Source organism: Manihot esculenta, chromosome 15 (assembly GCF_001659605.2).
Source record: "Manihot esculenta cultivar AM560-2 chromosome 15, M.esculenta_v8, whole genome shotgun sequence".
Lineage (NCBI taxonomy): Eukaryota > Viridiplantae > Streptophyta > Magnoliopsida > Malpighiales > Euphorbiaceae > Manihot > Manihot esculenta.
In genome coordinates this window covers 15,310,988-15,337,879 of record NC_035175.2, presented here as the reverse complement: position 1 = coordinate 15,337,879, position 26,892 = coordinate 15,310,988, and the positions used below count along the sequence as shown (strand labels likewise).

The window sequence follows — 26,892 nt, the reverse complement described above, 5'->3', positions numbered from 1 at the left end:
TTTTTCATTAATAATTTTCATTTAAAAAATTTAATATTTCTAAAGAATATTTAAATTTAAATTTTTAAATAAAAATATATAAAAAAATTATAAATATTATTGTAAAATATTTTTTTTATATTAAATTAATTATTTATATAAACGGATTCGAGTAGTAAGTACTCTGTACATAAAATCCGAATCTGATCCGAATATTATTTTTAAAATTCGAACTCATCCTAAATCTGATTATAACTACTCAAATATGTTCTATTAGGATTCGGTCAGATCGAGTATCCGAAAATACTCGATCTCTTGTCATCCCTAGTCAAATTCGTTGAATATAATAATATTTTATTTTTATTAATTGAAAATAAATAATTTAATATAATTAATTAGAATATCTATGTATACATAAGTTAAAAAGAAAAAGTAGATATTATTTGTTAATTTAATATATTTATATTAGCAAGATTATGTGAAGTTTTACTTCTGTTAAAAAGGAAACACCCGTAAACAGAGAATCGACTAACCTGTCGAGTCGCCATATTAGCCCGGTGAAACATGCAAACGCCCAATAGCCTCTCCTCTCCGCCATTCCCACCGTCTCCGAAAAGGTCAGAATCCTTTATTGCTTTTCTCTCTTGTGGGATTCTGCTTGTTTATTCTACTGGAATCGATTCTTTCCAAGGATTTTTTATAATGTATCAGATCATGATATAACATCTCTCTTTTGCTGCTTAATCGGACATATTCATTCTGAATTTGTGATTTTTCTTTTTAATTTAGGAAGAATTCGAAAATATCGATTCTGTTTTTGATGGGTGGCTTGTTGAGTAGTATGTGCAATCGGTGTGTACTATCTATATTTAGGATCAATTCCTCATTTAAAAAAAAAAAAAAAAATTGTGGTTACTCTTAGAATCTTCTTTGCTTCATGCATACTTCTTAAATCTGAAACCACAATTAATTTCTTCAAGTAGGCTGTGCTTGAAGATGTGCTACAAGCTATTCTTGTCCATTTTTTTTGTTGTCAAATGAGTGTTAATTAGTTTGGATTCTTTACATTTGCTGCTTTACTGGTTGCTTATGAGTTGCTTACTTGTTTATACTGTTGACAACACAAGGATAGGATAAAGATGGATGGAGATTCAGCTGTTCCTGATCAAAATGTAGAAACCTCTTTGGTGAAATCTATGGGTCACGTCACAAATGTATATATTTGGGACATGGATGAAACCCTTATACTGCTCAAGTCTTTGTTGTATGGGACTTATGCGGAGGCTTTCAAGGGCTTAAAGGATGTGGCTAAGGGTGTAAAAATTGGGAAGCTATGGGAGGATCACATTCTTCGACTATGTGATGACTTATTCTTTTATGAACAAGTTTGTCTTTCTTTCTCTCTTGATTTGAACATTGTTGAACTATATTTGGGTTCCTGTTATAAGTCTGGATGAATTTTTTTTTTTATGTCTGCTAACTATTTTTGAAGTTTGGAAATGCAGATTGAAAACTACAATATGCCATTTCTTGATGCCTTGAGCCGATATGATGATGGGCGAGATCTTTCTGACTACGATTTCAACCAAGACGGGTTTAGTTCTCCTTCTGACGAAGCGAACAAAAGAAAACTAGCATACAGACACAGAGTCATAGCCAATAAGTACAAACAGGTATTGCTGAAAGATAAACTATCAAGAATGTTATCATTCTGCCAGTTTATTCTTCTATGCCATGAGTGATGGTCTCACAATTTCATGTAAAGATGCCTGAGAATGGGGTTACAATAGTTTATTGATCACTAGAGACAACAAGACAAATTTGGATATATTTTTATGCAAATAGCTTTGAATCTAAGGGAATGATGGAGCATGGATGTGATACATGAATGACTTAATTAAGTTTTTGTCTATGTTAGTAAGCTGAATGTGAAAGTTTACTAATAGTTCTTTTTAAAAGTTTAAAGAAATGCAAATGAAGTTATTATTTTAACTTCAAAAGCACTAAAAAAGTTCTCAAATATTGTTCAAAAACCCTTGAAACTTTATCTTTTGCTTCTGTCATATGAGATTGTTTTCTTCAATGTCTTGAGGCTAGTCTGACATCCGCCATATTATTTAATTATACTAAATTAACCAGATATATTTATAAATTAGCAATAATTGATATCAAATCCTGTTATTCTAGGAATCCTTATTGAAATTCTCTTATTCTAGGACTTAAGATTGATTTACTTGTAGACTTATCTACTTGGTTTTTGTAGGAGATAATTGGCAGCACATGTCGTTTGCATGATTAATGAGTGGAATCATAACATGGAAATGTAGGTGGTTGTTCATGCTGGTGGGTCATAATTGCATGGTATTGTATCATCACTATAATATATTATCAACCTGAATGCTACTTTTATTAAAAACTAAAGAACACAAGCATGATATGTTTACTGAACAGTAAAATGAGATGGAGGGAGAGGATGTTATCGTTAATGTTTAAAAAAGGACCTTTCAAAGACAAAATTTTAGGCTTTTTAGTTAAAAGAGGGAGATTTTGTCTCCCTCTCATCCAGTACTCAAGAATGGCTTGAAATGAATGATTGAATGTCTATGGTCTTTTCTCATTTAAACCAGTGTTACCTGCCCCAAGGTAATTATACATATCGTGCACTCGTTAACAAGATCTAGTAACATCATTGGGAGTTCATATATGACCCTTGAATATATTGCTCTGTTTAGTGATTTGCAACCTCATTTGACCTTTTCTGTAGATTTGCTTCTTTTCTATTCTTTCTAAGAAGATCTGTCTATGATAAGCAAGCTGTTCTATGTGCTTTAGAAATTGAAACATTACGGGATGACAATGTATGCTCCACTTTCTCTTAAAATCCAGGGTTTGCCTGATGTTTTTGATCAAGAGATGATGAAAGTATGGGATGAATTGTATGACTTGACTGATGATTACACAGATAGATGGCTCTCTTCAGGTAGGCTGAATGTCCTCTTAATGCACCTGCATACCAATTTAATCATTTGCTTATAGTGTGTCAATTTTTTGATTAAGAGTTGGGCTTAGCTGCTTACTGATGCTTTTGGGATGTCAAGATATAAACATGCTAACTATATTCTGAGGGTTATTGTTTTATTGAGATCTAGAATGTCATGAGCGTTGTGAAGCTATAGTTGGTCCTATAAGTTAAAGCTGATGGACAAATGTATGCTTTATTGTCTCTGTCACTGCCCTCATTTGTGGCCTCTTTCACATATGCTGTATGTGCAGTACATTTATGACTTCTATTTGTGTGAGTCAGGCTGTTTTTCCTTCCCTTTGTACAAAGTATTTTAAGTCAGTAAATAGTTTTTTCCCCATGTTCTCGTATAATATGAGGTTTTCCTACTTTGATGCCATGAACACGCACTTACTATCTTACTCTGACTCTGTGTTTGGAGCCACTGAATTCAAAGTGCAGAATTCATTTGCAAAATGAATTTGTGATTTTTTTTTCTTTAAAAGAAAGAAGATGCATTCTGTAAAAAGTTAAAATACTGGGAACATGGTTCAAATCCTTATTATGTGTCAAGCTCGGTTTAGGAGTACCCCAACTTCATATATATATACATAGAAAGTTGAAAATTGAAGCCAATGGGCAAAAAAAAAAAGAGAAAAATTTCCAACAAGAGAAAAAACTTTTGTATTGTCAAAGTTGGAAGATCAACCTTCTACACAAAAGAACATGGTGGTTGATATTATCATTAATCTATCCACGTGGAAGTTAAGAGGAATTCACCTTGTATTTGTCTCAGTGGTAATATCAACAAATTAATCTCCTTAGCAAATACAATTCTGGTGTGAACTAGAGTAAGAAGGTGATGATGCTAATCTTATTTAAAAATAGGGTTGATGCAGCACAATTCAAAAAGAAAATAAAAAGAGCAAGGCCTTTGAGAAGCCTTTAATCTGTAGGGATGCATTAACAATTGACTGATGATCAATCAACACCTTCAGTGTCTTGAGTGTTTTCTGAGGTCAAGTCATTAAAGATAATTCGTAATTGTATGTGACCGTGATGTCTAAGGTGAAAGCTTGAGGGTAAAAGGAAATAATTTAAGAGAGGGAGCAGACAAGTTAAAGTCATATTTCAAATTCCAATACAAGAATCTGATACAAAAATCTTTAGTCTGGGAACATAAATGATGCAAGGAACATGAGGCGAGATTAGGTCAGCAATTTTCCATGACAATTGATGTGGTTTTTTCATGTTGAGCTGAAGCATGCATTCTCAGCCCGTTATACATTAGATATGCACTTGTAACAGAAACTACAGACCCTCTTAAGAAACTCCCTATTTTTTGCCAACTAAAGGTATAGCTAGAGAAGGCTCCTTTCTGTACTTAGGATTGTCAACATTATCAAGAGAGCTCATTTGCGATTAGACTTGGATGTCGAATTACTTTCTGATATATGAAGAAATAAATAAAGGAATTAATCATATCTGATTAACTTAAGTAATTAATGCCATAGCTTTCTGAAGACATGCTTCTGTAAATTAAAATTATAATGGCAAATGTTCCTGTCATGGAAACATAAGAAAACTCTATGATTTTTTCAAAATTAATTCTATCTTTCATCAAGAAAACTGTCTTCCAGATATTTATTTAGTCTGCTCCAAGTTAGGTTGGAGGTGTTTGTCTGAATTTGAAGATCCTGATCCCTTTCTGATTAGACCTTTTAAATTGTCCACTCTAAGAATATCAGTAGAACTTACTTGATGGAGACTCTTTTGGTGCAAGAATTTTAAAAGCATTACTTTTTCAAGCCTGAGAAGCAGGGAATTTAGTGATTGCTTATTAACTACTTAACATCTAGATATTGGAGAAAGAAATGTGTCCAACTATATTGTAGAAGAATTCCCCATGGGTCATGACTTATGATGCTTGGTCAAGTCATATATTGTGTTCAGGACACCTGACTATCTATGTCTTGAGCTCGTGAGTTGAATACTCTAATATGGTATTAAACCTGTTGTAGTAGGTTGTTGGTGCCCAGCACCAAACTTTCGTTTTGTGGTGCTGCAAGTTTTGCCTCAAGAAAAGCACAGCAAACAAATATGTATTTCTTGGACCTACTAATTTGGACTGATGCTAGTTTAACGGAGATCATTAATTTGTTTCTATTACCAACAGATTCCCATGTCAGAGGTTTTGATAGGGTTTGCATGAACTTCTGCTTATTGGTAGGCTATTTGCCTCCCAAAGGGAGAGTATAGCTCAGTGGGGCATGAGGGTGGGCCATGTGCCTCCAATGAAATCTTAAAAAGTTATAGCTCTTTCAAGTCAGTTCAGTAATTTTATATTCAGATAAAAAAAAAAGGTTCAGTAATTTTATAGAATATGGCAATATGTTTGATATAATGCTATCACTAAATTTTGTTTTTAATTTATTAAGTTTGTCAAAGCTATTAAAAATTTTGTTGTGTGTCCCAATATAATTCTGATTGTTATGAACTAATTATTTTACAAATAAGTAAAGAAAAGGTCAAATTCATTGTTTAAACTTCGGCATAATTATTCTCATCTTTGATGGCAAGGTAGACTAAACTGAAAATAATAAAATGTAGAAAGAATAAACATGAAAAGAGCATAAGTTGGTCAGAAAATGAAAGGCAAAACAAGGAGGAGGTGTTGTGTTTGCTCTACTCATGAAACTTATATCTTAAGGATATTTGAATTTTGTTGTCTCACAAATTATTATGAGTCAAATTTGGGTAGACATGCATTGAAGGTGGATTTGTATTTATGTTTTGGCTGAAAAATCATAGAATACCAACATAATGTCAAATTCAAATTTTTTTACTTTAATTTCTCATCTATTGCATGTGGACATGGATATTATTTCATTATTCTTATTTTCACTTTTATCTAATAATTTATTATCTAAATCCTACCAACATTTTAATTGTATGGTGAGCAGTTTATTTGTGTTCTTTATTTTCCCCTTGATGCTCCCCCCCCCCCCCAATTATCGACAAATTTCTTTATGCATCACTTCTCCTTTCTGACAGAAACTTGAATATGTACTTCAATGGTTCCCAACTGGTCTTTCTCATGTTTTGATTTTTAATATGAAGTGTATTGTGGTCTTCTTCTCTCTCTCTTTCCCCCCTAGTTTTGCTCACAGTTTTATCTCTGTCACAAGTTCAGCACGGGAGTTCTTGGAGCTATGTTCTGGAAGGAAGGAAGATCCAGTGCCCTGTCTTGCCTCTGGTGGTGGAATGGTCAGCCACACTGACAACAAATTTGAACACGTAAATGTGTTGGTGACTTCTGGATCATTGATACCTAGCCTTGTAAAGTGTTTACTCTTTCGACTTGACAATTTGATAACGCATGGAAATGGTCAGTCGTCGCCTTTTATCTCATCTATATTTACTGAAGTCCAATTTAGCGAGCTTTATTTCGGTGATCTGTCTGTCTTTGCTTGCATTGCATTATTGTCCAATTGTACTGCATTTGAATGCTCAGAATTAGTTTCTTTTTTCCATAAGAATTGTACTTCCTATCTTAGATGATGCCAAAGTTATCACTTGAACATAGTTGCAGCATTTTTTTATTTCAATATAGTAATTTAATGTTAATGTTGTATTTCTTGAATTTTACTTTGTAACCTCACATTAGGAACAAGGTGATGAACATCCTAACTAATGAGAATAATAAACTTTTATCATTTCTTCCAATTATTTCTAGAAATATCCATTACACTGATAATGTTGGGGTATCATGTGATATTAAGGGTATGAATATTACCCGTGCTCCTTCCTTTCTCTTCTTTTCTATTTATAATTTGAATCCTATGATAGAAATGCAACCTTAATTGATTTTACTAAAGCACCCAAACATTCTTCTTGTACTATTAAGTTAGAAATAGGACATGCATCATGGTTATTTGGACTGCTCTTTGCCTAGAGTTGAAATTGGGGCCCAAGGCCCAGTAGCAATAACACCCAACTACACTTTGCTTTTTCTAAAACCAAATAAACATGTCACTGATGAATGTTTCCTGCCATAACTCGCTAATGTTAAATGTTCTAGAACATAAAACTGATATGTGGGTATCTTGCAATTTAATGTTTATCTTGCAATTTAATGTTTTAGGACTGAAATTGATGACCATATGCATCATTTGAATACTTCTTTCAGCAAAAAAATGGAATTTGCCACCATGGCATACTAAGTTGGATTCCTTTTATATTCTACTAGGACTAGACTAATATAAAGTTGATGCCATAATTTTTGACTTGTAATTGACTTAATGCAATAGTAATGCTCTTTATTGCGGAAATCTCTTATTAGGTTTGTGTAAGATAATAAAATCCAGTGCGCACTGACGAATCAGCATGCAATAGTGTAATCATATAAGATCTCTGCTATTTGATGCATTCATGTAGTAGAAGACTTAAAAAATAATTGATATCAGGAATACAATCACATTTTAGTACTTCTTTTGACCTTACATTATTGGGCTTGAAATTGCACATCCCATTTTTGGCCTTGCGTATTAGTTAAATAAGCCTGACGACGCTGTTGTTTCCTCAGTCTACAGCTCATGGGAAGTGGGGAAACTTCAATGTTTTCAGTGGATCAACGAACGTTTTAACAGTCCAAATGTCCATTTTTGTGTGATTGGGGATGGATGGGAAGAGTGTGAAGCAGCACAGGCCATGCAATGGCCTTTTATTAAGATTGATCCATGTCCTGGCAGTGGTCACAGGTTTCCAGGCCTGACATTGAGAACTTTAAGCTACTATTTTGATGTTGTTTATGGGAGCTCTGATGCTGAAAATGACCAAGATAAGTCATCATCTCATGTGTAATGCATAATATATATGTTGCATGCTGGATCATTTTCTGTAGTCTCAATTGTGACGACAGCATGGAAACATGTATATGGACATTGATTCTTAAGAAAAGAAAGGACTTTTTGCCATATAAACTTTGTTTCCATATTTGTAGACTGATATTATATTATCAAGGCTTTATTTTATCCTTTCTTATATAAATTACGATATGGCCATTTAATTTGTAATATAATAATCATTCAATAGGATTAATCAAAGATAACGGGGAAACTCAAGTTCGAGCATTTCTATCCCCACTCTCAAGTTTTAGCATTTCCTTCCATACTGAGATTATTTACTTTTATGTGAGAGAAAGAGAGAGAGAGCTACTTCTAATTGTGTAACCATTAATTATTCAGTCCATCGTGAAGTGATTACTCCTTGTGCATGGCTTGCAATTAACAATCTACATGATAGAAACATGGAGAATAAGCTTCTAAAAAAAATAGAAACTCTTTTACTCACATTTAATAATTTTTTTTTTAAAAGTTTACAAAATCCTTTCATTGTCTTTTTAAATTATACATTTTTGTTTTCACATGAGCCTGCTTTCACCATCAATATTGCCATAACAATAACTAGCTCCATTTTCTCTCAGAAGCTCAAATTGAGGTATGCTTTTGCAAAGATATCAGAATTCACAGCAATTTAACGACCATCCAGTGGGAACATGTGATTATCCTATATAAAAGGACTACACCCCTAATTTTGAAGTACTTAGCAAAAATATTTCACTAATACATATTCAAGTTTCAATAAAATCTAAAGTCACGCATCAAAGGCCAAAACAGGCTTGATAACATCCTTGACCTGTCAATTCATATGATACCAACTCTAGTCTGGAACACCAGTAGCCTTAAAGAGAAGCAGATGCTCTTCTGCAACAGAATTATTGAGATTGCTTAAGTTGTGAATGAATTTATTCAAGCAGTAGGATTTTCTGCACTTTTCTTTTTATCAAGCTCTTCCAGAGCTGCCCATAATTTCGGATCCTCGTAATCCTTTATTAGAAATGCTGGCTTAGCTTCCATCAGTAAATGTTCTGGGTTTCTAGTAGTTAAACCAACAACAGGCATCCCGGCAGCTACGCCAGCTTTTATCCCAGAAACAGAATCCTATCCAAGATAAACAAAAGAAGGCAAAAAACAGATCGTGAATATCAGAAACTCAGAGCTGGTTAAGCAAATGTGAATTCAAGAAAGCCTGGGACAAGCAGACCTCGCATATAAAGGTGTGATCCTTCGAGACCTTGAGTACTTCAAGGGCCTTCAAGTAGGGTTCTGGATGTGGCTTGGCGTGTTCACAGTCATCTCCTAAGATTACAGCATCAAAGAACTCAGATAGCCCAAGAAGTGAAATCATGAGTTCAGCATTAGCCCTTGGAGCATTAGTAACTGCAGCCCGTTTCAATCCACGATCTTCAATCCACTTTTTCAATTTATATAGTCCGTTTATGGCTTTCAGTTGTTCAGAGGCCAACCTGTTTTTCCCACAAAACAAGTTATATGGTTGAAACTAAGACAAAAAAAAAAAAAAAAAACATGATTTGCAGAGAAGTTGAGTTGGAATTTTACTTCCGAAACATGGCTTCCTTGTCATCCGTGAATTTTAAGCCTCGAGGAATATCATCGGGAAAGAGGACCCTAGCAATGTCCTCGTTATGCTTGCCAGCTATATTTTGGATAAAGAATTCCTCTGTTATCGGGACTCCACCGTTGAAATTTATCTGTTGGATCACATGATGCAGTTAACCCCAAATAAATTGTTAAAAACTCATAGCTCACTAAGGTCATAATCAGGCTAAGGAGCTATAGATATCGATCAACAATAAATGCAACCTTTGGTTATAGAAAAGTCTTTACTTTGTTAAAAGAATGAATATGCCCTTACCCCCTATTTGGAATCAAAGACTTCACCAAAATTCAATTCTATCCTTTTTTATCAATTTTCTTATTTGAAATGGAAAAATACATTTCTTTAATTTACAACATTTTCATTCTTAAAAGAAAATGAAATCATGCATGATTTTACAAAAATTCATTTGAATTCTTTTCTTGTAAAATAAACACACCAAACAGAGAGTTAAAGTTTCTCATGAGGAATGATCATAGATAGAAGTAAAGACAGAGTGAAAATACAAGAAGAAAGCAAGAGTGCATCACCTCTTGAAGCATCTCACGAAACGCATAATGGTGAAGGGGGTCTGTATCACATAGAGTTCCATCAACATCAAATAATACCGCTTCTAATGGAGCAAGTTCAGAAAGATCACTTTTACTGCACCCAGGAATTGAAGACAATAACATAGAAGTGTGTTCAGCATGATCAGGAATACAAAAACAAAACAAACAAATTTGTGTTATCATGAGAATTTTGGCAACATTTCATGTTCCAGAATTTTCTTTATACACTAGATGACTAAATTTGTGCGGGTCAAGTGGTTTTTCCATATCATAATTTATGCTAATTAGAGAATCCAATCCAGCCTCCAAAGAGATTAAACTCTACACTAAAGCAAAAATGAATTTAACTTTGTCTGAAGGTAGTGATAATTTGAGATTTGCTTTGACATGATGAGAGGATAATTGTTGTAGAAACCCATTTTCTCTATTTCCCACCCTCCCCAACCCACACATCCAAAAAAAAAAAAAGAAAAATCAAAACGCCTGCATGTAAGATTGCTAATACTCATTTCTCAAAAGGTTATAGTGGAAAAACTTCTGATTTTCACAAGAAAAAGAAAACCCCATACAATTATTCTAGATTGGCAGTAGGACTAATATATTTCTATCATGAGGAAGATCAGTAAATTTATACTTGCAGCTAGTGGAATGAACCCTAGAAGAAGCTTAAAAAAAAATCCCCTAATTAGAATTGTTAGTCTAGTTGAGATTGTAGTCGGAAACTAGTTAGAAATATTTTGTATTTTAGTTAAGCCTTTAACCTTTGATTATTATACTTTGGTTTTTGATGTTGTACCTGCTGTATGTTCCTGAAATAAGAATTCTAGATTTTGTGGGATTATGTCTTTTTAATATTAAAATGGTTAGATGTCTTAATAGACACTTTTTTGACTTGTAAAAGCCTTGTAAAAAAGGTAGGACAATATCAGATCAATGGAGAAGTCTTCTTCCTCAATTTTTTTCATATTTTTCACCTTCTTCCCTTGCTCTCCATTGCTGCAATTGTTATCAAGAATATTGGTAGTGGTTAGATGACCTGCCAAGCCCCACTTTCAGAAAACACAATGCCCATCTCAAACGAGATTATCAGATAGATGGCACAACTACAACGCTATAAAGGAAATTTTAATGTATTCTTCACCCAATTCACAGCCTACGAAACTGGGAACATGAATCAGAAAAATACCATGTAAAAAAAATAAAATAACAAGGGAGGGAAGCTCAACACCTTCCAGAAAAAGAGAAAGAAAGAAAAATGCATGCACAAGAAATTATCAAAGAAAATCTAATAATGGGCATCCATAACATCCCAAAATAACACGAAATAACAGAATAAACTGCAAAATTCCGTAGTCATTGAACAGAGGTCACATTGCAAGAAAGCTCATAAGATGTTTATTGATAATTGAATATACTGAAGAAATAAAGAAAACCCTATCATAGATGCTCTTGAATGGAACAAAGATCATATAAAATTATATAAAAAAAAAAGAGATAATAAACTCACCTATCAACAGAATTATCGGCAGAAGAAACTGTCATCTTGCGATTTCTAGTGCAAAACCAGAATGATTCCTTTCTTCTTCTTTCTTTTTTTTTTTTTCTGAAATGTGATATTGTTCTTGAGACGGGTACTGAAGGAGAGATCCAGAAATAAACGGATGGTTGATATAGGAAAGGAAAAGAGCCAGAGAGAATCTCACACAGAATCAAAAACCAGAGGAGTAAAATGCGAGTTGCTCGCTTGCCAAATACTTGCATCATCGTGTGTATCGTTCTTGCACGTGGCAAAAGGACGAAAAAGAGCCCAACTTTTCCGGAAGAAAAAAATTACTTTCTAGTCCTTAATATATATCAAAATTGACAGATAAGTCTTTATTTTTAAAATTGAATGGTATAACTGAATTGAAAATCTTCTCGATGAATACTCTGTCTCATAACTTTTGTTTATTTTAATTTTTTTATGTATATTAATAAATATAATTTTTTTATTAATTTTTTATTTTAAATATATTAAATTTTATTAAATATTAATAAATATTTTAAGAGATTTTTTAAAAAATTAAATTAAATTAAATAGGATTCTATTCATAAAATAAAAAAAAAGAGTTTGATAATAAAAAAAGAATTTTCCAACTAATGAATGCATTAAATAAACAAGTGGTTAATTATTGTATTAGATAAACTAAAGATCACTAATAAAATAAACAAAAATATTGGGATATAATTGGAAATAAAAGATTATTATTGGACGGAATTAGAATATTGATTTTTTTTTTTTTAAGAAATGTTGATTCTTTAATTAAATGAAAAAAAAAAAAAGAGAAAAGAAAAAGGTGCAAACTGGATGGCGTTGGCTGCTATACTTTTTGAATTTTCAAGGAAATTTAGGGTATGACTATGAGCCTAATTGGAAATAAAAGGTTTGGTGTGTTTATACATCGAACCTAGTTAAGTATTTAAAGATTATTTGTATTCTTATCCCATTACTATCCCATCAATTAATTATAATTTTAATATATAATAATTAAATTTTTATATTTTATTTATTTTACAAAAAATATATATTAGTTTTTAATATTTAGAATATTTAGAAAAAATATCAATTAAAAATAATTTTTTAATTAAAGAGAAAATTGAGTTATTTTAAAAAATAATTTTTTTAAAATAGCAAGTTATTTTTTTTTACTTTGATAAACTTATAACACTATTATATAAAATTTGTTTTATTTTTTAAGTATAATCAAGGAATGTAAAAATAAATTATTTTCTAAAAAAATTTTTATTTAAAAAACATTTTCTATAATTACAGACAATTCTTTTTATATATAAGTTATTTTTCTTTAATAAACATTGAAACTCCATTCTTACCTAAAATAATGTATTTGTAATTTTAGAAAATTAAAAAATAATTTGTATTTGTGATTTTAAAAAATATTTTCTGTTGAAAATATTTTGATGGCAAATATTTTTTAAGAAAATAATTTATTTTCTATAATTTATTTATACATTACAAAATAAAAAAATTTATATATAATGGTGTTAACAGAATTCTAAAAAGTTTAGAAAATGAATTTATATTTTTTAAAAAATGAAAGTTATTTTTTTAAAACCTTTAATTTTCCTACTTTTAATTAATTTTATTAAATATTTCAAATATTAAAAAATATAAAAATTATTTTCATAAAAAATATTTTTTATAAAATAAAATAAGAAAGTAATACTTTTCAAAAAATATAAACCTATATTATCAAATTATTTTTTAAAAAATCTATTGAATTTCTCTAATTAATTTTTTTTTTTTTTAACAAGGGGATGAAGTTTGGAAATTAAACCTAAAACCTCCTAATATTAATATTAGCACTTATTGCCGGACAAACCCGTGAGTGCTTTTAATTAACTTTAAAATATTTAGTAAATTATTCTTTAATTGAAAAAAATTATGTTATAAACATTATGATGATCTCTTTATCCAACGTATATCTTCCCTTTGAAATCAAAACTTCATAAAAATTTAATTTAATCGATTTATTTTTTAACTATTCACCGAAAGATTTTAATTCTTTTAACTTAAAAAAAATTATTTAAAAAATTAAAAATTTACGTAATTTTAGCAAAATAAATTATGCCAAATAAAGAATACAGATTTATATCTTTCATTAAAATATCACCCTCCATACTTACCAATACTTCTCTCTTTTTTTTTTTTTTTATTTTATCTCATCAATAATACTATTCTCCATTAAGAACATTTAACTTCAAAATTATGATGGAATTCGGTGCATTAATGCTGATATAATCAACCCCATCAACTCGAAGGGGAAGATGATGTAAAATAAGGTATAAAATATTGTATTTAAAGTTATTTTTTTATTCCAAATAATCTTATTTTTCACAATATATAGTGTTTTATTTTGCATTTTTAAAGATAATCAACAAGTTTTCATATGATCTTATATTCAAACATATTATTTTAAATATTAACATAAAAGAATTTTTTAGCAACTCATGCAAGGTTTGTGGTGTGAAAGTTTTAGTATATAATTACAACTTTTTTTATTCAATTTTCAAAGACATTAATTATTAATATAATTTTAAATGAAAATGTCATTAATAGTTTAGGATGAACTATTCTAGTAGTATAATAGTTATGAAATCTAAACCAAACCGACTCAGTCGTTTAAACTGGTAAAAATCGATTTACTCAGTTTGGCTGGTCCAAATTTGTATTTGATTTTTTTAAAAAAAAATAAAACGACATAACCTCATGCACATAGCAAGTCATTAGTGAATAACGTTATTAACATTTTCATTCATTTATATTTAAAAAATATATTAAAGCATTCTTCTTTTATAATTTTGATACCTTTTTAAAATAAAGTGTTTAACGAAATTAAAACTTAATAAAATTTTGAAAATATAAAAATTAATCATGGACAATAAGTTCACACAAACCATCAATCAGGCAATATATGCTTCTTCGAGGAGAGGGAACAAAGAGAAAATCTCACAATCGCATCCATGGCTTTCGAGACTCGCAGACCAGCAGAGAATTAAAAAAAAAAAGCGCCTTATCTTCTAACAAATCAAAATCCAAACCCAAACCCAACAACAGCCATTTATCGAGCCATAGAGGCGATGAACTAGAAGGGATCTTCTCCATCAAGCTATAAATACCCAAGAAAACCTAAAAGAATCCAAAGAAAAAAGCATAGCCAATAACTTAAATTTTAACATCTTTATGCTATAAAATGATGCTTGATGTTAGAGTGCTAATAAACATTTTAAAAATATTAAATTTTATTAAATATCAAAAAATATTTTAAAAAGTTTCTTAACAATGAAATAAAATTATAATAGTCAATTTATATATTATTATAGTATAAAAAAATGGACAAAAATTTTAAGACAAAAAAATGGACAAAATAATAAGTTTATCCAATGACTATTAGCATAATTCACCAAGTAATGGAGAAATTATTCATTTCGTTCACAACACAAATCCTTTCCATTTATCTTGCAGCGTATAGCCTATAATGTAAAAAAATATCTTCTACATAAAAGGTTTTTTTTTTTTTTTAAATTATTGATGAAAACTAAAAGTTAATAAATTTATACGCAGATAATTTAAAGTGATAATGAGACAATCAGAACTCGAAAGATGACCGAGTCTTTATCTTTTGACAAAGAATATTTTTCTAGAGAGATTTTCCAGACAGCCTAAATTTGCAGAAGTGGTAGCATTAAAGATGAATCTCTACACAGTGATAAAACAACAAAACTTTCTTTCATCTATATGGTTCCACAACCATTAGCCTGACTATATAGTAGATTGTTAATATGAGAAATGTTTTAGATTGTTCTATGTAATGAACTGAAACAAATAAATAAAAGCAATGAAAAGAACTTTCCCCGAGTAAAATTATCAAACTAGTCATGTAACTTGCGTCTGAAACTCCAAATGAGCATCATGAGCGAGGGAAGGAGGGGGTGGTGAGTTGTAGAGAATATAAGGTTAAAATTGTCAAATTTGGTGTCAGAAAACCTTTTTTTTTTTTTTTGAAGAAAAAAGATAGTTCATATATTCACAGCTGATGCAAATGGCAGAGGAACTCGTTAATGAAGCTGCAGTTACCTGGATAGTTATTGGACGAATTCTGCAGTTTCAGTTTCAAGTTTACGATCAATTTTCATGAATCCATTTCAGCCCACCAAATGAAAGCCAAAAAGTCACCAAGCAATGAAGCTCAATCAAGCACACTGTCCCCAGGCTAACATGGCTGGTCTGGAAGAATATTTTGCCAGCTAGCTAGAGTAACATCTTCTTTACCTTCCTCAAAAGACAACATGGTAGATATCCTTTCAAGTCCACAACTCTTTCAAGTCACATATCTGAGACAGACCACAGATAAGCTTCCCTTTCTGTAGCTCGTTTTTCATTTAGCCTTTGGAACATTTTTTTCTCAAATCCTACAAGACAAACAACAAAAAATATCAGTTTAAATAACTACACACTTTTATCATCATATATTGGAATTCTTCAATGCTCCCAGGAAGAAGAACCCTCATTTGATCAGCAACCAGGACTGTGATTACCATATCAAACTGGGATGATACCCTATAGCCAGGTGCCCAGGTCCATCCCCGATGTCTTTCTTGATAAAAAACAACAGGAGAAAAGTAAGCAAATAAAGTATACCGAGGAATGAACATACCATTACTTCGATCAACCCCATCCCAGTGTCTTCCTGGCTTTATACCATATCGATTCGGTGCAGCATCTAATCCTCTTTTTATCCAGCTATGACTGGGAATCTCCTGAGGAACTATAAACCCTGATTCCTTCATCTTCTCACTATCTCCTAGATCCGCAAGAACAGGTCCAGAATGCTTTTTCTGCGATATTTTAGAAAAGTTAAAAGAATGTTGCATGTGGTATCATAAAGGCAACTACAATTTGAGTTCCATGTGTCCAAACTCAATGCACAATGATTGTAAACCACATCATACTCAACACCATGTCATCTATTATGTCAACTTCTCAAGTAAATTAACAAGCAAGTCAATTACCTTCACCAAATGTGCCATAGGATCACCCCATCTTACTCTCTCCTTCATCATTTTGTCGAGTTCAGGATCATCTCTGCAAAGTAGAGCACAAGGCAATCAATTTTCACATGCATGAACATGCTACATTGTGGTTCTCTTAATCAGATGACATAATTTCTCTCCCTTATTTTTATGGTATTAAGAAGGTAGATACACAAACACACACACACACACACACACACACAAAGCAGCTCACAACTTCATCGCTTTCTTCTTCCAACCACTTTTCTTTTAGTATTATTTCTCATGAAAAAACAATATTTAGAAGAAAAATAACACAATGCATACTGTTTAAATTTAGAATAATAGAAGCAGAAAAGATAGGAAAAAAGAACAAAAGAGGTTACTTTTGCCTATATACATAAACATAGAACCTCAAAAGGGCTACATTTTACTCATTTTCATGTCTTTTACATCATACATAGAATCCCACATTTATAATAAACCTAGGTGATATACATGGAATCTATTAACAAATCACAAACGATTCCTAAGATTTTGCTGGTCAATCTCATGATTGTCTCATACTCATGAGATCCTTCGATTGAGACACATCCCATGCATTGCGGAAAAATCTATCAATATCGACACTCCCCTTCATCAGATTTTTTGCTGAAGTCAGGGATTCATCATCAAGCTCTCTTTTACCTATCCTCTTTCCTTTTTTCAATGTGATCTTTTTTTTCGTTCTCTATCCTTTTTTTAATAAACTTGTCGTGAATTCAAAGAAAGGGATTCCCTACTCTCAGGGTTTTAGTGGAAGTGACCAGCTGGGAGGAATCCCTGAACTCAGGCAACTGAGGTGTAGTGGTTCTTTGCAAATCTGGCTGGAGAATATGCCATCTGTGTGTGAGTGGAGGCAGCGCGAAGAAATAACCCACACGCCTTCTCCACAAGCTTCTGGAAGTGGAGCATCTGGCGGCTGGCGCTCCTATCTAGTTTAAGCAATGACAGTTGGAACATATTTGACAAACAGAGAAGAAAGGGGCAGAGAGCTTGGGACTCAAACCCTAGGCTGAGAGGAAGAAAAGAAAAGAGCAAGGACTTTAACCCTTGGCTCAAATGGAGAACAATAGCAACTTTATCCTAGGCTAAGAAACCATGCTAAAAATTTAGAATTATAGTAGCAGACGAAAAAACATTAGAGGAAAAATAATTTTATAAGGATTTACATGGTTTGACTATAGAGAGCTTACCCCAAGAGACACAAAGCCTCGAGAGGGTAAAATTTTATTCACTTCTGTCTTCCGCATAATACATAGAAGTCCACATTTATAATGGAAGATTGGTGCTTAACAGGAACACTATCAATAAATCATCAAACTCTCCTAAGGAATTTGCCAATCAATATCATGATTTTCCATAATCATGAGATTCTTCAATTGAGACAACATCATACGCATCAAGGAAAATTCTGGTCAGTTTTAACACATACATATAAAGCGATATGTTTTTCAAGATTTAGAAAAGGGAAAGTGAAGAAACAACTATACATTTACATCAAGTATTTCATTTATTGAACAGGAAAATTTAGAGATAATTAAATGACTTTTCAGTCCCAAAACGAACGCCCAGTCTGCAACAAAGAAGCCAATAGAGCTGATAAATAACCAATCCTCCCTGTTTATACATTTTCATCCAATGCCTGGAAGTCCATCAAAGGCAATAACAAATGACTTGCTTGTTAACTTCACAGGTAATTTAGTTTGCAATGAAATTTCAATTTTTGATTGATCAAATCACCATGGAATAATAATAAAAAAACTAAGCAGTTTGATATATGGGGTAACAAAATAGTATAACAAAGAAATCACATAAAGATTCTGGTGCATCAAATGGTAGCATCATTGGAAAAAAAAACTTTCAAGCTATCCAACCATCATAACATTCCAAGCAATGACTACAACTCATGCATTGTTTAGCATCTTTGGTCCTACCTGGTTCTTGCAAATGGTTTGTCCTTCTCCTGTTCTAATTCCAACAGCCTTGTCTCAGCTTCCCGCTTTTGAGCCAATCCCTTACCCCACTCTAACTTCTTCTCCTGATGAATTAAAACAATAAACGAGCATAAGTTACATGCTTAAATAACCAAAACAGTAATAAAAATAAAATGCCCCACAAGCTTGAAGAATAAAATAAATAACAAGCATTCAAATGAATTGAGGGAAAAGAACAAAACAGTTGCCAAACCATACAAAATAACTTGTAGCTCAGACTACGATGAACATAAATTGCCATGAACTCTCTGGCTCTATCAAACCAGATGCTAACTTCTTGTCCTAAGAAGGCTAATCACTTCCCTGGTCTTAGCAACTTCTCATATTCCATTTTTTGTTAAAACCTTCCTGGTTCAGAAATTCTGAGAAGCTCTATGATAGAATTTTTATTCCTACACCAAGCATCCTTGGGAGCTTCTGAAATTTAACGAATAAATACCATAAAAAAAACATAATATTGATATAGTCATTTTGCATACTAAACTTTGCTAAGCTAAGTAGTGATTGCTTGCAAAATTGAAGTCATGTCCATCAGTTTCAGCCAAAAAACTAGGTTTATACATATGTTTTAGATATATTTTATAAAACATTATTAATCATATGTACAAATTAATATTATCTTATATTTTCACACATTTTAAAATAATTCCAGTCATAAATGCAACTATAAGGTAACTTAATGCATTTATGACTGGATCATGAATTAGTTATATACTATACTATTAGAAATTAATTACACATGTATCTTTTCATTAAAAACTATAAGAAATTTACAAAAGATAATATAATATTATTACTAAGCATCATACATAATATATTCTTGATATCAGAAATATTATTTACTGTTAGTATTTTTTTTATTACTGTTTTGATGTTAGAAATTTAAAATTGTTTATTATTTTAAAATGAACAAAAGAATATTGTAATTATGAGTAAAATCATGATTTAAATTTAAATTGGAACTAAATTTGAAGTCAAAATATAACCGAAACAAGAAGTAAAACTATATCAAAGTTGTCTAGAACTAAACTGGAACTAGAACCTAAACATGGTTCCAAGTCTAGTTCCTAAAAGTCAAAACACCAAAGGTTTGCCCCAGTCCTTGTTTAGGTTATTGGCTAATAGGGGTGTGCATGGTTACTGGTGGAATGGAAAGGAACCAAACTGTACTGAATTGTTAAGTATCGTCCAAACTGAACTTATTTTACGGCCTTGGTCTGATTATGCTCTTCACTAGGAAGAGAATTGGAACCATACTGGACCCATTATGAATTGGAGCCAAACCATGAACTGATTTTATACATATTTTTCCAAAATTTTAGGTATATTATATACTTTGAATATAACTACAAATATTTATATGAACTAATATTATAATATGTGCATATCATATTTGTTATATTATATATTAAGTATGGATAATTTATATTTTATTATTAACCTTTATTCATATACTTTTTTTAATAACTTGGTAAATAAAGATAGTAAATCACTTTATCATTTTTAATTAAAAGCGTATTACTATATTTACTATATATAATCATTTGTTATATATGTACCTTATAATTGACGATTATAAAATAAAAAAAAGGTACTTGAAATGTATATCAAATGATATACTTCTATTACTATTTTTATGCTTAATTTGTATTAATACCCAACTTTAAAACTTAAATAGTAATTCATGTATGACTTTATTTAAAAAAAAAAAATTGCATAAATTTGTTTCAAGAACCAAGAAGCAAACCAGAACTGTACCGAACCAGACAGAAACCAAAGAACCAAGAACCAAACTGAACTGGAATCAAAATAACAAAAAATCAAACCGGAACTATGACAAAATTGTTTCTGTTCCAGATCATAAATAGACCACGAACAGAAACAGCACACCTCTATTGGCTAGAAATGTACTGGAACCAGAATCTAATATCTCTACAAATAACGATGAGTTCTCACCATTAGTATGACTTATGTAGAAAGGTTTCTTTCCATTGATTGATAAAGAAATAAGAACTATCTAGCACCTCTTACTAACATTATTGACTTAGTTTCTGCACATCTTTCTTTCCTCCTTTTTTTTAAAAAAATTTCTTGAGGCGCCCAATGGCCTGAGCTACAATGGCATGTGTTTTCTATAATAATTATTTATAAAAATAGAAACTTGTAGCATTCTTTTTGCTTCTTTCAAATTTGAAATTTTACAATTCCAAAGCCTAAATCTTCAACTACTGCAGAAATTCAATGCCTGAACAACAGTCTACAACCCTCAACAGTACCTCTATCTAACCATCATAGGAACTCACTTATCTCAAAGCATCATATATATAAAATATAACACAAGAAAATAACCACATCCATAAGTTTGTAAACCATCATAATAACAAAAACAAGACAAATTTTAGTGATCTGACACTAGCTCCATTCAGGAAGTACCTTAGGCTTTTCCTCAACTTTTTGTTTTGATTTCATATACTCCTCCTTTGATATTCTTTGGCCTGCAGTTTTGATAAGTAAAAAAATTTCCAAAGCATATATAAGCATACATTAAAACTTAGACATCTCATGTAGATTGGACATACTAGATTTCCAAATTAGACGTTCCTGTTAAGCTTGTATTGATGGAAGAACATCAGAGGATTATGAAAGAAGTCATTAGGACATCATATTCAAAGTTGCAGTTACTTTGGTAAATTATCCTCCAGGTTTATTTTACTTTCCAGATCATTGGGATTTTATTTAATCAACTTTACTATTTCACATCATGGTGACTCTGAAAAGCTAAAAAGCTCCTTTTCAAATAGAAATTAGGTTGTCGTGTTCCATGAATTGGAATACTAGCAGCTTTTTCTTTCATAGTCATATTTTTCTTTTATTTTGCATTCCAAATTGCTGTTCTCTGTTTTACTTTGGCATCAACATCACTTAAAGAGTATGGATTTGTTTTGCAATCAACTAACCTTTCTTATCACGAAATACAGGTTCAGCACCCCGACCGCTCAAAGAAGGATCCATCTGTTCAAACCTGCAAAAATACATAAATGCTAAATTACAAAAAAAAAAAAATGAAACTTCCGCTAAAGCAAGGCATAAAGCCAGTTCTCTTTCCTTCACATTTAACCAACAAATTTCATACTATTGCAGATGAATAAAATCATATAAGGACAAAAAGAAACAAAATATTTGCTAAACAAATGCCAATTTGGTGCGCATTTTGATGAACGCATCGTTGACATAAGCATCTAAGCAAATTGGGTAATGGTTAAGAACATAAAATGCTTCACTTATCGGCAATGTGACCAAATCAACAGAATAAACTAGTGTAGAAACCATGTAATGCATATGATTATGAGTGTTTTACCTCAATAAATCATCCTTCTTAGTTTTAGATATCTCTTCCATAATATCATGGCCAGTAATCAAACCAGTTTTTGCCCGCCCCTTTGAGGAAACAGGATCAGATGACTCCTGGTTTTTCCTTCTTAGTGAAACGTCTTGGTCCAGAGGTGCATGTGAACCACCATTCACAGGCGTGCTTGAATGCCTAGACAAATGCTGATAAGAAAAATCTGGTGATCCTGATTTCTCAACACTCATTCTTCTTTTCCTTGGGGGTGAAAGATCTGACCCCAGGGAAGTACGTGCATCACCATGAGAAGACCTATGATCAGCTCGCCTTGGATGAGATACTCTTGACTCGGGCACTTCAGATTTCCTCCTTTCAGAAGTCCGAGCATGAGATCGGCGAGGAGGAGACATATCAGAATTTTGAAGAGGTTCAGGAGATGGAGTATAATGACGCCTACGCTGTTGTCGTGGAGGAGAAAAATCATCATCTTCTTTCCTTCCAGCAGGTAGTGAAGATGTGTAGTTCGTTTCTCTTTGCCTTCTGGGTGGTGATAAATCAGCATGTGCAATGCCAGAATACTTGAGTTTTGTATCAGGTCCAGGAGAAGGGGAATAATGATGCTTTCGCCGCCGCACAGGTGACAAGTCAGATTCTCTCAAGTGCGGCTTCAAGGATGGGTCTGGTGAAGGAGTATCATTTCGAGCTCTATGCTTCCGAGAAGGGGACAAATCAGAATTCAGGTCAGTAAAGTGTTGAGACCTTGTATGAGGTTCAGGCAATGGAGAATGGTGGTGGGTCTGCCGCCGTGGAGGTGAGAAATCTGCTCCTGCTCTACCAGCATCCGATGGCCTATCTAAAGGCTCAGGTGAGGGTGTGTTGTACCTCTTTCTACGGGGTGGAGACATATCAGAATTTTGTTCAGTGGCATTGGCTTTAGAAGTGAGTGAAACCCATCCACTTCCATCCTCAGCAATTGTATTATAAGGGCGCCTGGATCTAAGTTGCTCCAGCCTCCTCATCCGCTTAACTTCTATGTCTTCATCAACCTGAGGTTTTTCATCTGCAGGACACGACAACATAAACCTGTTACAAAAACAAAAAGAGAGCTTTATCCAAGAAAAAATGCATCAAATTTTGGGTAGTGACTTATTTTACCAGCAGAATCATTTTCTTCTTCTTCCTCAAGTTTTACTGGCTTCTGCCAGACAGGATCTTCATCCAGAACCAAAACACCTGGTCCATCAGGTTTAACTTTCTTCTTCTTCCTTTTCTTCTTCTGCTCTTCTTCAGTGTTAGTTTCATAGCGTTTCAAATACTCTTTCAAGGACTTAGATCCTGAAGCTTGAGCCGCCATAGTTAGAATCAAAAGCTTCCCCCACTTCCTAATATCAAAGTTAAACACAAAAATAGCTTAACCAGAAACACAACATTCTCCATTAATTTCATCATTCAATTTGATTTCATTCCAAAGTAAATTAAAATTTTAAAATAAACAAGATATATGTTTCCTGACCATTCAACTGTATAGGTACATATAGATCATTCTACAAGGAAGCAAGCGTTTTTATATAGCTTCTACACTAACAATTTGTAGACAGTTAGAGGGATTCCCATTAGAATTCTCCATTTTCCCAGGTGATTTTTCATAGGAGCTAAACATAAGAATTTAGCTCACATTTCGTCCAACTCCCCTGTATTCGGCGACTCAGATCATGCGTCCCAAAACACTGCAGGAACCTATCAGAATCACCAAATTGGGAGAACTCATTCACCCAACAGTCAACATAAAATCAAAGGGGGGAAATAGATGTAAGGAGAAGAAATACTAAGAATTGGAATCCGGGTAGGGTACTGCAAAATTATGGGTACCCAAATCCAAACCCACTTATAATTATAATACCCAAACTCGTTTAAAGGATTCACTACCCATGTTGATCCCAAACCCATTTAAAATTATCCACATAATACCCAAACCCAACCGAACCCGACTAAATGTAAGTGATTTTGCTGATATGCTAACACAAAAAATAGCCCACTTGGGTCAAATATCTGACCTGAACCCACAGAGCAATAAATATGACTACAAATATGTAGAAAATGAATTATAAAAATACAAATTTTGATAAAATCAAAACAATTAACATTAATAAATCATAAATGAAACACAAGCTATTTAAATTATTCACCAGCACAATCCACCTAAATTCATTACATAAGCCATCCAAGTTCATCAACACAATTCATCCGCATTTATCAATCTATTCCATCTAAATTCATCAACACAATAATAAGTACAGAACATAGAAAAAAGTTCCATTAAAGAGAATCACAAAGACATTTTAAAGCAATATTATCACAAACTACAACAAATAGCTCAATGAATTGAAATTATCTTGAAACTCTTAAGGGTTCAATCATTATTTAGGGATGGTACCAGGTAGGGTATACCTGATTACAGATACACTATCCAAACCCGTTTAAAAATTGGATTTCTCTACTCCTATCTGTCCCAAACCCTTTTACCAATTACCCATTTACTACCCGAAACTATACGAACCCGATTAACTCATAATCCAAAAAAAAAAAAAAAAAAAAAAGAAACGACACAAAATCTCACATTAGCATTTCAATAAAATTCAGAAATCCATTATAATCTCACAAAAATAACTTTGAATTCATTCACAATAGTGTTTATTTCAACAAATTTCAGTAAATCTCACAATTATAACCCTCAGCACATTTACATAAGTCTTGGCATTCACAATAATTTCAGAAATCTCATATTAACATTTCAATAAAATTCAGAAATCCATTTCAATAAAGTTCAGAAATCCATTTCAATAATCTCACTAAAAAAACTCTCAATCCATTCACAATAGTCTTTATTTCAAAGAAGTTTCAATAAATCTCACAATTACAGCCCCAAGCACATTCAATAAATCTTAACATTTCCACAAATTTCAGAAACCCGCATCAAAATATCAAAAATCTTAGAAAGCACACGTCTCAAACCACACTCTCAAAACCCATTCAAACCTGCAGTGACTGAGGACGCGGCGAGGAACAGAGGCGGAGTGATTGAGGACGAGGACCAGCGGCGGAGTGATTGAGGACGAGGACCAGCGGCGAGGAGCAGCACCGGACGGCAGAAGGACTGGACCAGTGGACACAGCAACGAGGACTAGAGGAAGCGGCGGAGGAGAGCGAAGTAGCAACCAGGACGAGCGGACACAGCAACGAGCACAAGACGCAGCAACGACGTTGACAGCGTGAAGAGCAGAGGAACAATAGGCGGGAGGCGCGCGGCTGTACCAAGGAGAGGCGGAGAGGGCCAAGGGTGGGAGGGACGAGCTGTGTTGAGAGAGAAATGCTTTTCTCATAAAAGCATCCAAGGGTTTGATTATGGTCTTGAAAAAACAAAAGTCAATTCTTTCCCTCGCCTCAACTTTATCCATAAGTTTCAATTAATTTTTTTAATTCACATGTTGCCAATAAATTTTTTTTATAGTGGAGGGTGAAAATTTTCAGAAGTAACAATCAAATTAACTAAATAAAGGGACCATCATCCTACGCCTTCTCCGTCCCGGTATAAGAAGTTAAGAAAGAAGTTAAAGAACCTCTCTAGGCGGAGAGTCAAGTAAATGACAACTATCAAACACATAAATAGCAAAATTAATAAGATAGCACTATTGGCTTTTTGAAAACAATGAACCAGCCTAAAACTCCAAGCCCTCCTCATTAAGGCTTGATACTGCAAAATTAAATCCCATAATTGATAATTCGATGTCATCCCTTGATCCAGCAGATATAATACCAAGCGAGAGTCTCAATTCACCTTTATCTATCAAAAACCATGCTTCCATGCATATGTCAACCTATGAATTAGCCCCTATAATTTAGCTACTATTACACTACATACTCTCAAATAAACATAAAAGCCAACAAACTAGCTCCCGAAGTGATTATGAATCACACCGCCACCACCATCGCTATGCCAAGGATTCCCTTTACTCGCACCATCATGTTAAGTTTGACTCGATCACCAGCTAGAGTCTGCCAAAAAATAAAGATAACAATCTGTCCATGCTTACAAATTGTATTTGACCCCTTCAGCCAAGCATCCTTATTACACTGAAGATAATATACCAGAGAACGTAATTTTTCAATAAGCCAAACACTCTCAAGAGCTTGTTAAAAAACTATGACATTTCGCCAATGCCAAATCCACCTCACGGTAATACATAATATCTCTAGGGTGGCAACTAATTGACAAACAAGAATCAAAACTAGCACCAAAGCGCAACCAATCAGACACATGAAGAGCGAGAAAGGAAATGCACGTACTAGGGTACCAAACTTGCTTCCAAATATGACGGGCAACAGGACAATCTCGCAACACATGGCTAACAGATTCCTCACAGGACCCACAAATACTACAGACTGGATTATCAGTAAAATTACATCTAAACCTTTCCACATTAGTCATTATCTTACCATGGACAACTAGCCAGTAAAACATACAATATTATTGTGGTACTTTAATATTCCAAATAGGCAAATTTAACAGAAAACAAACTAGAAAGTGGGTATCTCCAAGCAACCACATCACAATCATCTATATCCTACATAAGAGTGACAGATTTTAATAACAGGCAAACATCCTCATTAATAAAAGATCTTATTAAATCCAAATTTCATCTCTCCATTGTCCATATTTGAGCAATCATGTAAGATCGAATTGCAGGGATAGTATTAACGGTCAAAGATATTAAAAGATAAGTACTAACCAATAATCATTTCAAAGATTAGTCAATACACCATCATAAGTAGAAGAGGACAACCTCTTACGTAGTAAGGGAACACTTTGAACAAGACTTTGCCAAACAATAG

At 32.7% G+C, this 26,892-nt stretch overlaps 3 protein-coding genes across 7 annotated transcripts; 1 reads left to right on the top strand and 2 right to left on the bottom strand.

Annotated features, from left to right (window-relative positions):
• The first annotated feature begins 440 nt into the window (after positions 1–440).
• On the top strand, positions 441–8,029 carry LOC110602579 (eyes absent homolog). Of its 2 annotated transcripts, none has more exons than XM_021740129.2 (6): positions 441–596; positions 1,112–1,364; positions 1,485–1,652; positions 2,866–2,959; positions 6,174–6,368; positions 7,566–8,029. In XM_021740129.2, exons 1-6 carry the CDS (start codon positions 544–546, stop codon positions 7,841–7,843), a joined length of 1,041 nt encoding a protein of 346 aa, XP_021595821.1. In that variant the 5' UTR covers positions 441–543; the 3' UTR covers positions 7,844–8,029. The 2 variants fall into 2 exon arrangements, with proteins under 2 accessions (XP_021595821.1, XP_021595822.1); XM_021740130.2 differs by having other exon boundaries at positions 470–596; positions 1,107–1,364.
• Positions 8,030–8,436: 407 nt separating this feature from the next.
• Positions 8,437–11,868, bottom strand: LOC110600987 (haloacid dehalogenase-like hydrolase domain-containing protein Sgpp). 2 transcript variants are annotated; one of them, XM_043951287.1, is made up of 6 exons: positions 11,558–11,762; positions 11,025–11,046; positions 10,030–10,144; positions 9,442–9,593; positions 9,086–9,347; positions 8,437–8,982 (listed from the first exon to the last, which is right to left on the bottom strand). In XM_043951287.1, the coding sequence occupies exons 2-6, from the start codon at positions 11,042–11,044 to the stop codon at positions 8,791–8,793; spliced, it is 741 nt and encodes a 246-aa protein (XP_043807222.1). In that variant the 5' UTR covers positions 11,045–11,046; positions 11,558–11,762; the 3' UTR covers positions 8,437–8,790. The 2 variants fall into 2 exon arrangements, with proteins under 2 accessions (XP_043807222.1, XP_021593640.2); XM_021737948.2 differs by lacking the exon at positions 11,025–11,046 and having other exon boundaries at positions 11,558–11,868.
• Positions 11,869–14,431: 2,563 nt separating this feature from the next.
• LOC110601607 (BUD13 homolog) lies at positions 14,432–25,608 on the bottom strand. Of its 3 annotated transcripts, XR_002485849.2 has the most exons (10): positions 25,039–25,603; positions 23,158–23,384; positions 22,015–23,062; positions 21,614–21,678; positions 21,090–21,151; positions 18,597–18,700; positions 16,621–16,693; positions 16,266–16,446; positions 15,686–16,020; positions 14,432–14,737 (listed from the first exon to the last, which is right to left on the bottom strand). XR_002485849.2 is itself a non-coding variant. In XM_021738801.2 (9 exons), exons 1-9 carry the CDS (start codon positions 25,455–25,457, stop codon positions 15,935–15,937), a joined length of 2,265 nt encoding a protein of 754 aa, XP_021594493.1. In that variant the 5' UTR covers positions 25,458–25,603; the 3' UTR covers positions 15,319–15,934. The 3 variants fall into 3 exon arrangements, 1 of the variants encoding a protein (XP_021594493.1); XM_021738801.2 differs by lacking the exon at positions 14,432–14,737 and having other exon boundaries at positions 15,319–16,020; XR_002485850.2 differs by lacking the exons at positions 14,432–14,737; positions 15,686–16,020; positions 16,266–16,446 and adding an exon at positions 18,855–19,073 and having other exon boundaries at positions 25,039–25,608.
• Positions 25,609–26,892: the final 1,284 nt, after the last annotated feature.